Raw genomic sequence first — 13,571 nt, 5'->3', positions numbered from 1 at the left:
TATATATATTTATAAATGTCTAGTCGCTAATTACGTCCTTCGCTAACAGTAACATTTTTTTGTTTAAAGAATTTGGGGAAAATGCGTAATGTTCACGAAAGCGGCAGAGCTTTCTAAAAATGTATCAGCGAGCTAGCTTGAGGTGGGCACCTAAAAGCGAGACTCTCGGTTCAACCTCGTAATTAATTTAGAAAGCAAATGTATTGAAATTCATCTTCTATCAAACTTGAGCGATTTGGATAATTAATTTCATCTTACATTAACTGACTTCTTACTCGTCAGCTTAATTGCCTCATTTAGTATGCTTACCCCCTATGCTACTCTATGCCAGATTTCTTTATTTAGTTAGTTGCATAGTATCCTATGCAAAAAAATTTCACCTTGATAAGTTCACTGAGACAAAAAAAAAACAATGTACAACGAACTTTGAGGAAATGAAAATGATTTAAAGAAGGTTTCGCTTTCGTTACACCAACTTCAATGCTAACGAGGGTACGAGTTGGAAAGTTGGAATTGAAGGCAGCATTTATATATATGAACTATCTCTCGTTGGATAGGGCTCTGTGATTGGGTTTTTAAAGAGGATTTAAGCTTGGATGGTATCCGTTTGCGAAGCCAAACTTCCCCTAAAGCCTACTTTTGCCTAAATGTTCATAATGTTCGCGTTACTAAATCTTGGCAAACCAGGCGTGGATCTCTAGAACTTTAGTGGACCACGATCCGTACCACTCATCGTAGTACTCAACGCTAGCATAGAAAAGATGGTTTTACAAATAAAAATTGTTCAAATACACCGCTTTACCTAACAAATTTTCACCACCTCAAACGTGTATCATTTACCTGTAGACTTAAGAGCTCAACAATCAGATATTAAACGCCTCCTGATAAGTAGATTGTTATCAATAGGCCAATACAGCGCTTTGATAGCTGGGATGATATGACATAGGAACCGATGAGGCATGGGCTTTGCGATACGACCGTCAAATGTGTGCGTTTTCTGTAACGAAGAACGGCATTTGGTGACTGTCTCAAACAATTTCGCTGGTTGTTTCGACGGGTTTGCTGAGTAATAATACAGGTTTAACGCCAACGGCACCTGATTCTGGGACGATTTCATTTTTATTAGTCGCTTTCTCTCGATTACGTGAGGTCCGTTTGCATTTTTGTCACATCACAAGAAGGAGCTGGAAATCGTTGCATACTAAAACAAGCAAAGAAAAGGATCGAACCAAAGTGCAAAGGCCCCGTTGGAGGTCGTCGCAGGCGTCCCGGTTCGACGACCCTTTTGTCGAACCGGGACGCCTGAAGGTCGGCCACTTGCTGAAATGTTATTAGTGACTCTATTTTGATCTGTTTTTGTTAAGACGCCATTGTTCTTGACAGCGGGAAGAATATATGTTGGATCATCCTCAAATGAAGTACTACTATATATGCATAAGCCGTGCTCTCCGTTGGGCATTACTGGTACTGTAAACTGGGCTGGAAGATAACACCACATTCACTGTTAAGAAAAAACTGGGTTTCTCAGTTCTTCCTCAAGTTTCACCGAAAAAGGCACAATGAAGAACTTGGTATATTTCTAAAGCTACTTTTTATAGTCCTAGGCAGTCTGCGCTTGAAAACAAAAATTGAGTCCCTAAGATAAAACGTCTAAAAGTGCTGGAGAACTAAATGCGAAAATAATCATCTTTGCTGCACTCTAAAGAAAGCGTCAATACTTGCGTTTATAAAATAGGACCGATTATCTTTCAGCAATGTTCGGATAATTTTCGACAAATGTTTCTTTATATACCGACTATGATACGGCCAGTTATAGGTTCCGCAACTTAATGAGGCTGGTTAATTACTTTATTTCGTAAATCTGCTTTATTCATTGCAAGATTCGCGCGTTTTGGTTTGATTTTGAACAAAATATTCTAAATGGGCTAGATGGGCTTCCATTTGATTAGCGCCATTTACAACTAATCTGCGAAAACACAACGATCTCGGTCGATTTGTCAACTCTGCTGTTGACTATTTACCTAATACAATTGTATGTGTTTTTAGGAATAAACTTCCCTCGTAGTCTTTACCATCTAATTGTTTATCACGTATGAATCTTCAACGTGCGCTGACCATGGTACAAAGTTATAAATTGAGCACACTTATTTAGATGGGCATTTTACGAGCAGTGTAACAAACTTTATTTTGTACAAGTAATTTGTTACCATGTCACCAAATAATTAATCACAACGCTGTAAACAACATTTACCCCTCATGATCGACGCTGGTAACCTTACTTCTTACACTTTGTAGATATTCATATTTAGCAAGCACGTAATAGGCCTGATTATACGTTCCACAATATATACCCGCAAAAGGAAGAAAAATTCTTAAGATGAACAGAATCAAACCACCTAAGCCCCACTCAGTCAACTGAGACAAGAGGATTCCGTGTTAAAAACTCGTTCTCTTATCAGTTTTTCAGTTGCCTACCATGTCCAGCTGCCTATCCACAACATTTAATTATATTTAGTTCTTTTTTTTTGCATTTTACCTTGAGCTACTCATTGGGTGCTTCGGGTAGCTGGGACAGAAACTTATATAGCCTGAGGATGCTATAGGTGGTAAAATAAATTTAGGCCAGCACCAGAGTTCATACACTAACAGACAACTGTCGATTATATACATGCATGAAGGAGCTTTTGAAAAAATTCTAAATAAAAAGTCCACTTGACCAACACCAACGGCGAAAAACGTTCGTTCCTCTTCGACGATCTGTCACTTAACGTTTAACTGAAGGCATCGATTATGACCCCTGCTTTCTTTGAGAATACCACCTCATCAAGCTCCTTTAGTCCAAGCCCTCAAAAGGATCGTCGACCATAAGATGCATTGCTGGCCACTTTAAGGAAACATCAGTTGTTAATAACATTCAGCGCATTTGGTAAGCCCGATTCGATCTTTAATGTACATAATTGCGTACCAAAATGCCCTACCTAGTTACTACTCATTTGCCGATGGAGCAAACCCATCGACATAACATACCTATCTATACGCTCCTACCTGCCGCGCGTTCTACCTGTGCCATGCAGCATTCACCCAATGTCTGAAATTTTAAATGAAATGCCTGAACAACTAAAAGACCATCACTATTATTGATTTCTACGGATTCTTTAGCTCGCAGCAGTGGGCCTTCTGTTAAGGTTCGAGTGTTCCACCGACACTTTTGCCATCAGATCATTTTGGGATGAGATAATATTTTACGTTGCCGAATCGAGAGATAGGAGGCAGCGATCCTTTGAAATGTCTTATCTTGCTTTCATGAGAAAAAACGCTACCCCGTAAATAAATGCAGCGGTCGTACTAACAGAAAACAACAAAGAAACGTCTTCGATAGCTATCGAACGCGTCAGTACGGGGTCATTTGATGTGATAAATCATTGGTTTTACGAAAAATTTACGATCTCTAAGCTAAATGATCGATGCGGTTTACTTCAATACTGATGAATATTCTAATTATGAAAGGGGATGCCGTAAAAATGATTGTTTAGCTATATCCAGAGAAAAGTATAGTTATTTAGAACAGCAAAAAAACATTTTAATTTTTGCGAAATATCAAATCTGATTTAGATCGTAAATTCTAAGTTGCATGCTTCAAGTTTTACGTTTACCAAAACGACTGGTAGAGTCGACTAGCTGTCAAACACAACGTCTATGTTTTGATTTTCACGTCCGATATTGGCTTTCTAAAAATTGCTTCGAACGACTGACCCCCAGTATGAAACGAAGTGTGTGTACATCAATTGTATACCTACACCGCTTCATGCGTTTTATTAAATACACATTACTGTTGCAGTAGTTCGGCTACGGGTCCATAAATTTATAGAACGCTTCTGATTCTGTATCCGCACATGTGCGTCATGATCATGACAACGTTATCTTCTGGAATTACAGTTGGATACTCTATTTTGGAGTGGATTTTTATGGTCGTTCATATATTTCTGTATACATCTTAGCTGATTCATTGAAATAGTTACAAAGAGAGAGTCCAATAATACGTTAGTGTACAATGAAAACCCTGGGGCTTAGTGGTTACCAACAATTCCGACAACCCATCGTTACGAGTTATGCTTAATATTATTTTTAACTACACTCGCAACTATAAATCTCTATGGTAGAAAAGAAACTTTGCAAAGCAAAATAAAGTGGTTATTGCTATTTTTGCCGTTTTTTAGGTTCTATTCGGCGGATATCAATGCTTGCAGCATCCTCACGAATGTCGCTATTCAGAAAGAGCAAACTGAAATAAATAATTACATGTAAAGATTAAATATATCACCTAAGACGAATTATATCTCCTCGAATACCTACTTATATCTGAAGCGATTTGTGGAACTAAAGAGTAGATGGGTTCCGAGAGGGCTTTATAGATATACTGAACCGCTAAGGGTTTTTTTCGCTACCAGAATACCTTTTTAAACCGTCACAAAACAGTCGACTAGATTTCCAGCGATAGATTCTTTGTCTCTGCTCTAGGAGAAAAATTTTATATTGAACGGTGATATTTTTGACAGTCTCTATGTGTACAATTGTAAAAATCTATATAAATATATATATATATATATATTGTTGATGCTAGCAATATTAACGGACCTCAGCTCGTATGTTTTACTATGTTCAACCGGTGTTCCATAAATAGGATGCTAATTTTTGTACTGTTGTCTAGGATGATTTTTACCTATAAGTATAGCTATAGCTAAGTACTAGGTCTACGTCAACTATTTTGTGATCTCGGTGTTCAAGCGAGTCCAAATACCATGATACTCGGGTTTAATCGCGGATTCTACGCAGGCACATATTAATGCCTTCGAGTAAAGGCTCCAGTAACAGAAGCTTTTTGTCGTCATTATTACCATTATTGCTATCACTGGACGGGACCAAAGACCGTCTTTGATCACAAACCCGTTTTTAGCTGAAATGGCGTTGGTTCAGTTTCACTCTTATCGCGGGATCGCAAATTGCAGTTCACACCTAGAGTCTCTCAATGTTATCCTGACAACAAGTGGAAACTACCATGCTTTACTAATTACGTCAAAATTCACCGATTATAGGCCGTGTGTACCGAAGTCTATAATAATCGTATAAAACAAGAATAAAAAATTCGAACGGACGAAAATCTTTGAAAGGCCCGAACAACTCAACAATATAGTGTGGCTTCTAGCATGCTTGGTACTTGAATCGTTCTTAATTAATATAAAGAAAAATATTTTGGCTAATGATTTTCCCTGAATGAAATGAAGGAGTCTGCTCCCCGGGAAGTGGCAAGGCAATTTCCGCTAGTGACATAATCGGCTTTTCACGGGTTTCAGATGCATAGAAAAGGGTTAATAGCGTATACTTTAACGGCATACTGATCAATGTGTAATCTTTTCAGGAGACGGCGAATGGGCCTGAAGGCCAATTTCAGTGTAAAACCATGTGACCGCGTCGTCTTTTGGTTCTTCGGCCAGAAGAACACGTTCTACGTGTGACACCTTTCACTGCTTTCTTCGGCAAAACAAATCCTTCGATCTGTGTTGTATGCGTTTCTCGTACAATAGATGACACAAGTATGGTTACACGCTTTTTTTTTATTCTTGAAAAGCCACCCTTTCGAGAACCTCCAAGGCTCTTTTCGATGCATAATAAATTGCCGTCGCACAAACACCTTTTTTGATTCTTGTTGAGGATGTTAGTTCTCTCTGAAGCAGTATTTGATTTCATTGGATTGATAAAAGTCACCCTTGTACCGAACTTTATTAATAATTTTAGCGTTTTTAGAAAGCGAAAAATGGCCAACTTCGGGGCGCCGTATCAGCATACGCGCGTTGACTGATCGAGGTTGCATTTTCGAAAAAAAGAAAAACGATAGGATAATAAATAATACAAATCTTTGTCACGGGCACACATTTTATTAATATTGACGAAAAATATGTTATGCTAGAAAACACCTATATACGGGATTTTATTCAGCTTTACCTTTGTGGACTAATTTTAGACATCTTGATGACGACTGCAACAGCGACGCCAAGGGAATAATCCATCCTTGATTATAGGGACTTGGCGATGCTTCGTGTACAGAATCAAGCATCTCCGGTCAAAGAAGTCTCCGTACCGCGAACTAGTTCATGGAAACTAGCGCATGAAGCTCCGTGATGCGTTTTAGGCATAAAATGAAAAAGATCAGAGGTGAAACTTGGAGGACACTTACAATTGGGTTGATCAAAATCGTCGTGATTTCAATGACAATGTATATATTCATCTGCTTCATTATATATCACCTCATTGTAATACATGTTTGATTGGGTTCTGCGTGCCTATACGCAGTACTAAAACTGCTTAAGCTTACTATATCAAATATATTACGATATATATACGATATATGTCGTCTATGATATTGTACATTAGAGCACTCACCACCTACATAATTTACCTGTGAAAGTTTTAAGGGTTAGTTTTCTTTTGTTATATACTACACCAACCCTAAAAATGCACGTTTCCATGCTATCCTGTGATCTGGTTTAGGAGGCCAGATTCAAAGTAGGACTGCATGCTTTATTGTAGTGGTGTGTATATATATATATATATAAATAAGAAATTCCAGTGTGTGTACAACTGAGGACTCTGTGGTAACCTCAACTCGTTTAGTCTCAATCATCCTGTTAACGGAATTAACGCGGGAGTGTTTTTCTGGCGTTTTTGTCTCTGAATAACAATATTCATACGGGTCGACATTTATCCTAAATGATCGTAGCTTTATTGAAGACAGAAATACTTTTTTCTTGCTTTGTACGAACGAAATCGATAATGAGTTATTAATTCCGACCAGATATGTCACTAATCTACTCTTGTCAAGTGACCCCCCCCCCCTCCAGAAGAAGCGTCATGGTTTCTCCTCGCAAATGGTGAAGGTTCGTATTTTGGTGATCGCCATATATAAGCGTGAGAGTCAGATCTTTTGGGTCGTCAGAAACTTCCAGGAGCTTCTACTGGGCAGCACGATCATGAAGACTTTTGCAATCGCACTTCTCGTCGTGTGCGCTGCTGGTGCTGTGAGTGTGATATTTTACATTCGGCGCACTTACTACAAATTCGGACATGCGATTGGTCATATAAGTATTTTATTGTTCTGCTATACATTTGGAAACTGTAGAGAAGCCAGTGTATGGGCATTTTCCGCTCTCGAAGACATAACCGACAATCTGCACCGTTACATACATGTAGTGCACTCACAGGATAAATCCTGTGTTAGGTAACTGTAACAAAAAACTCGCACTAAAGTGATCGTTTATGCATTTCAGTCCGCTCAGGTTCTTCTACGCAACTCCGAACCAGTGTACCCACCGATCCCTTACCAATTCGCCTATAAAGCCGAGACCAGCGAGGGATCTCACAGCCAGGATGAGACCTCTGATGCCAACGGTCGTCGCCAAGGCTCGTACAGCATTTCGCTAGCCGATGGGCGACAGAGAAGCGTCTCCTATGTCGCTGATGAGGATGGTTTCCGCGCCGAGGTCAGTACCAATGAACTCGGAACTGAGTCAAAGGATGCCGCCGATGCGAAGTATTCTTCCTCGGCTATCACTGGCAAAGAGGCTGCTATTCAATACGGAACTATTGCCTCGGCGGACCAGAAGGTGAAGATCGTTCAGGCACCTGGCCCCGCTGTAAAAATCGCCGCTCCCGCACCCGCCATCATTAAAACCGTCCAGGCTGCCCCAGTAATCAAGACGTACACCCATGCTGCACCCAGCATTGTAAAAACCATCCAGACTGCTCCAGTTATCAAAACGTACACTCAGTCGGCGCCTATAATCAGAACATACACCCAGCCTGCGCCCATTATCAAAGCGTACGCCCATGCTGCACCTACTGTGGTGAAAACCATTCAGGCCGCCCCAATCTCCTATGCCGTTGCCCACACCCCGGTATCGTACGCTCCTAGCCATGCCGCTCCGGCTGGACCTTCCTTCATCCAGTTCAAGTACGGAGACCACCCCAACCATGAGATCCATCTCCACGAGCTTCACCAAAAGGCCTAAGCTTGTTCTAGCTAATAGTTTCCTAACTGATTGATTTATATTCTTTGGTTTAATGTTTTCCTCTCGCCTCTGCTTTTCTCTCAGCTCTGTTTCCTCTGTTGTTTCAATTATAAATGACCGTATGATTTTTTAGTTAATTGGAATAAATTTGTTCTCGTTATTAAAATGTCAATGGTGATTTTCTTTATTTGTGGTTTGGATTTATTATAGGTAGCAATGCTGATAACCTTTTTTGTGTGTTAGGGGCTGACACGCAGGAGCTTTACCTGCGTTCGTGCTAGATGTGCGGTACCTATTCTAAAGATATAACTACGTAATATAAACATCACAAACATATAGAAATCATCATGAAAACAAAATATATCAGTGCCCAATGAAGGCTGTGTACAGCGTCATCATAACTGAGTTGATACTGCGCAACATTAACTTCAATAGATAAAATGTAAACAAATTTTGTTCATGACGTGGCAGGCTATAGGCAGAAATCTAACGTTGATTGAAGTACGTTTAGAGATAGCTGCTATAGATCCGGCGCGTATTAAGTCAAATTGTAAAAAGTATTATGATTTCTTATACGAGACGAATAAGCATCTGAGCTATTTTGGGTTTATATACCATATTTTATTAGTACTTGAGAGAGATATAGATCGTAATAGGTTGTGACTTATCAGACCCAGGTTAATTATTCATCGTCACTCTAATGCTCTTCACATTAGTGTGAAGAAAGTGCTATTTCCACATATTATTACACATCAGACAAGAAATTATTGGTGCACCATCATAAAATTTTCGAGAGGCTAGGCCGACGGGCAGTCGTGGAAGCCTGCCTGAATGGTTGTCATTATTTCGGCATCAGTGGCAGAATGAATGCCAGTTGCCGTTGGTAACTAGTAAGTGTATCGGTTGCTTTCAAGCTTGTTGATGCTCATATAAAGGCAAGACGATGGCTATCTTCATTAACTACAAACAGAACACTTTCTGGCAGGCGACAGTCAGCGTAACGCTACGTAGACGACTGCTACGATAGGATGGGATGTCTTATCCCAGGCACTGTAGAATTTATCGTATGCTTGTCTCGTCCTTGTAGATAAACCGATTCGGAGATCAAGCGTATCGTGATTACCGCGCAGAGCAGTCGGTTCAGCTTTCCGTAGAAAATAATAAAAGGAAACGAAAACGTATAAATGATATAATCACATAGCTCACATGGGAGTCATCGTATTCATGTCTACTTGTTAAATAAACAGCTATAAGAGTAACGGAAGACACGGTGCGCGTAACTTATTTCGAAGCGAGATAATAGCTCCAAATTAGAAATGCTTTTTACTCCATCATAAGCGTATTGAGTGCCGAGATGGCCAGCCGCACTGGCAATATGTTGTACAATTGTTCGGCTTCCTGCGTCCTCTTAAGTGACTTTCGCGGACACTCCAGTCATAAACTGTGTCTTTCAACCAATCGGGCGGGCGTAGAAATCTAGTAGCATATACTGGATAGAACAACAATACGTTTAAAGCAAGTGTCTTTTAGAACACATTAGCGAGTGTACATGTAGGGAGGCTGACTCCCCGTTGTCGCGTCCAACGGCACCGCTGATTTATGGGCTGTTATCGACTATGAAATTTCGGTAGGTTAACGTCAATACTAAATAAACATACTTATTTGTTCCGCAGCCTTCATTGCTAAGATACGTTCATTTTTGCTATACAACAAATAGCCTTACCAGACAACTGTGTAGATACCGTTTCGTATAGACAAGCTGCCTCGAACTGAATGGGTAGAGAAAGCGTGTTAAACGGGCAAATCGCAAATCACAGAACAACCAGAGTACATGAACTTGACACATATGGCTCGATCCTTTTCTCCCTCTAAAATATATATCCCATATCGTCAGAGACGGTTTTCGCCGAGCAACAGTAGATACAAGTCAACGAATTCGTGTAAAGGGCGTTTCACACTAAGTTCGATTATATATTGTATCGTCTCGATTTTTGACCCATGCAGTAATGATTAACCTGTTTGTGGGGTGTATATCGTTGTATGTTTTGCTAGTCCCTAGTACGGATCATTCTAGATGAAAGCCAAGTTGCTTTACATGCAAAAAAAACGGTTGGCGTTGATGTCAAAACCTAAAAAGGCTACGAGGAAACATTGTGTCATTTATCAAACACTGTTTTAGAATCGAGATTATTCAAAAGGCAGCGGCCCTAGTTTTAACTCTGAAGTACTTTTGTCATCTTCTATATCCTGATAACTTGCCAATACCACGATGCGCAGGATTCAACCAGAGCGTATACGTGTCAAAATCACCATTCATTTACCTCTAATCAACCAACAAACGGAAGGTAGTATATTCTGCGAGCACTGAATAGTATTTCGACCAGTCATAACGACCGCGCTAATAATGCCTTATAGGAATGAAGCTAATTAAAAATTTTTAAAATTGAAATAATGGCGACATTCATAACATGGAAATATAGAACTTAACTCTCAGATTGAAGTCCATCAACATAAAGTTGACATAGACATAGCTCAGCTGTTTACAACACTGCAGGATAATCTTTCTCCCTATATAACCCTTCGACTTATATATTTACTTATTAACACATGCTGTATAGCATACGTACGAAATGGTAAGCCCCGACACAATTTAATTATAAAGGATAATCAAACAAATATTGCTTTCGTCAGAACTATTTTACAGCGAACAGTTTCCTTTTCGATAGAAGTCTACTATCGGACTTTCACTTGTTCGGACGGACAGAAGCAGCCTCTGTCTGATAACATTAGATAGACGAGTTTGGATACCGCCATAGGGCATACGATGGTTACGCCAGCAGGGCGCCAAGGGGATTTAGTTGAAGAATCTTGGGGACACATGAAGCGGCACTGCTCGTTTGTTTCAGAACGACTTGACTTCAAGCGAACATGTGTGTTCTTTCATTCTCTCCACAGAATCGACTCGTTCGGGTACAAAAGCAGAGAGATGAAGGCTTCAAGCCATCATCTCAAATCAATCTCAGGAACTCCAGCTTTGCTTTTGTGTTAAGATGCTTGCTTTCTTGGCTATCGTATTTGCTGTCCTGGCTGCCAGAGCTGTGAGTACAAAATTTAGTGCTTAGAAATTGATTTTAAAATTTCTTCTTGGACGCGAGCAGCATGTCTTTCAAATGACACGCCCGTATCGGCTGGTGTTTTACAGCGTCCTACGCTAAGCTAGACAAGCTCTACTTACTCTTACACATAAATCTATCATTAGAATTCGTTATGTAAGTGCTGACTGCTTGGTCTCTAATGAAGTGCTCTATGCTATGTCTATCAGTGACCTTAGGGTCGGTGAAACTGTATTGAGATATGAGCAAGGGCTGTTTTGAGCCTATACATGAGCAATGGTAGTCTTACTGGAGGCATTGCAAGGCACATCACTTGCTAGTTTGTATGCAGAATGACCAATTGTTTACTAATGGTCAAGTCTTGTATGACAATAGTATGAACTAATCTTGAAGCTGTGTCATAAAAAGAGCCTTCTTAAACACTCTAAATGCCTTCAATAAAAACAGCTTTTACAAAATTGTTATAAAGAATACCATCTGCCATTTAGTTTAAGCCTTGAAGGCGATTTGATGAGCTTCAACCTTTCCACCTATAAAATGTGTGAATTCTTTTAGTTCAAAGTATTGCTATTTAACAAAAACATTACAATAATAACTGGTGTTTTTCAGCGTGCTACAGCCACGAAATAAGCAGGCTGAGGTCTTCAACGTATTGATCCTGTCAAACATGTGCCGTTTTTCCTAAAAACTCAAGAAAAGTATTTCCATTAGATTATTTGTCCTTTCTAGATGTGGACTGTATTGCGTGAGCGATTCGCATTTTTAACTGTTCACAAGTAATAAACATCACTTTTGCGTACTAAGTCCAGTCTTTGTACATACGTAGTATATAATATGCAGTGAGTGCATTTTTGTACCTAAACAACGCCCACATTACGTAGAAGGAATGGAAGCGCTTGCAAATCTTTCCTATTCTTCAGAGTGTTTAAAACATAGACTTATCATTTGGAGAACAAAAATTATGTCCGTGAACTCATTTGACGCTAAACGTTATTTCAAATTTCGTTTGATTCCAGTCGGCTGAACCCAATTATGAACCCTATAAACAGGAGGAGCAGTACGCGCCGATTCCGTACCAATTTGCGTACAAGTCGGAGTCCAATGGAGGGTCCCACAGTCACGAGGAGACTTCTGACGGCAACGGCCGCCTCCAGGGTTCGTATTCGCTCAACCTCGCTGATGGACGCCAAAGGACAGTGACTTACTGGGCAGACGAAACCGGTTTCCACGCCGATGTTAACACTAACGAGCTTGGTACCGAGTCCAAGGACGCTGCTGACTCAAAATACTCGTCTTCGGCTATTACCGGTGAGCAAGCTGCTGTGCAGTACGGTGCTGCTGCCCCGGTTGCCCCGTACGGTCCTCTCGGGCTGGTTGCCCAGTACACTTCTGCTGCCCCGGCTGCCCAGTACAGTTCTGCCGCCCCGGCTGCCCAGTATGGTCCTGCCACTCCATCTGCCCAGCACGGTCCTCCCGCCCCAGCTGCCCAGCACGCTCCTGCCACGCCGGCTGCCCAGTACGGTGCTGCCGCCCCGACTGTCGAGCAAGTAAAGGTTTACCAGGCGCCAGCTTCCATCGTCAACGTGACTGCCCCTGTTTCTGCTGTTGCCAAGACCTATTCCACAGCTTCCGCTGTCAAGACCTCGCCCACTGTCAAGAGCTATGAAACCGCCCCCGTTGTCAACACCTATGAAACCAACCCTGTTGTGAAGAACTATGAAACCGCCCCCGCTATCAATGCCTATGGAACTGGTTCCATTGTTAAAACTTATGCCACTGCTCCAGTTGTCAAGACATACGCCCATGCAGAACCGGTCACCGTGGTGAGAACCGCTTTAGCCCCTACCGTTATCAAGAAGTTCCAGACGGCCCCCATCCAGTACGAGCAGGCCCCGGTCGATTATGTCCATGCTACCTCCATTGGCTACACGAATCAGGCCCCTGCTAGCTACGCCGTATATGGTGACTATCAGGAAGTCATCAAAAAATCTTAGGAAACGACGTAAAAAAGAAATGAGACAATCGGTTGTAGGAAATTAAGTTTTTGAATTTAGACAAAACATGCGGCGAACAAAGCGATGCTTTTGTTTGTACCGTTTGTTCGAAAATCGAAGACAATTAATCGAGCGAGTAATTTACGAAATAAATAGACTGTTGTTTCATGAACTACAATTTATAAAATCTGTTTATTGAATTAACGGCTGCTTTTTGTGCAGACATGAATATTTTAAAAGTTCAAAGTTTGGTTCCTGTCAACTGAAAGTTTAGCTAGTTACTCATGACAATGTTAGACTCTTACTTTAGACAGATATATCTCTAGCCAATACGAGCTAGGAGGTAAGAAACGGACTCAAAAAAAGGAGAATCTTTTTATAAACTGACGACGACAAGTTGT

General features: G+C 40.7%; 2 protein-coding genes across 2 annotated transcripts; both read left to right on the top strand.

Annotated features, from left to right (window-relative positions):
• Positions 1–6,914: 6,914 nt before the first annotated feature.
• Positions 6,915–8,235, top strand: LOC111248074 (uncharacterized). Its single transcript, XM_022799814.2, has 2 exons — positions 6,915–7,073; positions 7,323–8,235. Exons 1-2 carry the CDS (start codon positions 6,924–6,926, stop codon positions 8,061–8,063), a joined length of 891 nt encoding a protein of 296 aa, XP_022655549.1. The 5' UTR covers positions 6,915–6,923; the 3' UTR covers positions 8,064–8,235.
• A 2,767-nt stretch (positions 8,236–11,002) lies between these two features.
• On the top strand, positions 11,003–13,348 carry LOC111247947 (uncharacterized). The gene is made up of 2 exons (XM_022799543.2): positions 11,003–11,161; positions 12,193–13,348. Exons 1-2 carry the CDS (start codon positions 11,114–11,116, stop codon positions 13,168–13,170), a joined length of 1,026 nt encoding a protein of 341 aa, XP_022655278.1. The 5' UTR covers positions 11,003–11,113; the 3' UTR covers positions 13,171–13,348.
• The last annotated feature ends 223 nt before the right edge of the window (positions 13,349–13,571 follow it).

This window comes from Varroa destructor, unplaced genomic scaffold (assembly GCF_002443255.2).
Source record: "Varroa destructor unplaced genomic scaffold, Vdes_3.0 BEIS01000003.1, whole genome shotgun sequence".
Taxonomy (NCBI): domain Eukaryota; kingdom Metazoa; phylum Arthropoda; class Arachnida; order Mesostigmata; family Varroidae; genus Varroa; species Varroa destructor.
Note: the sequence above shows the minus strand (reverse complement) of the source record. Positions and strands in the feature narration are given on the sequence as shown.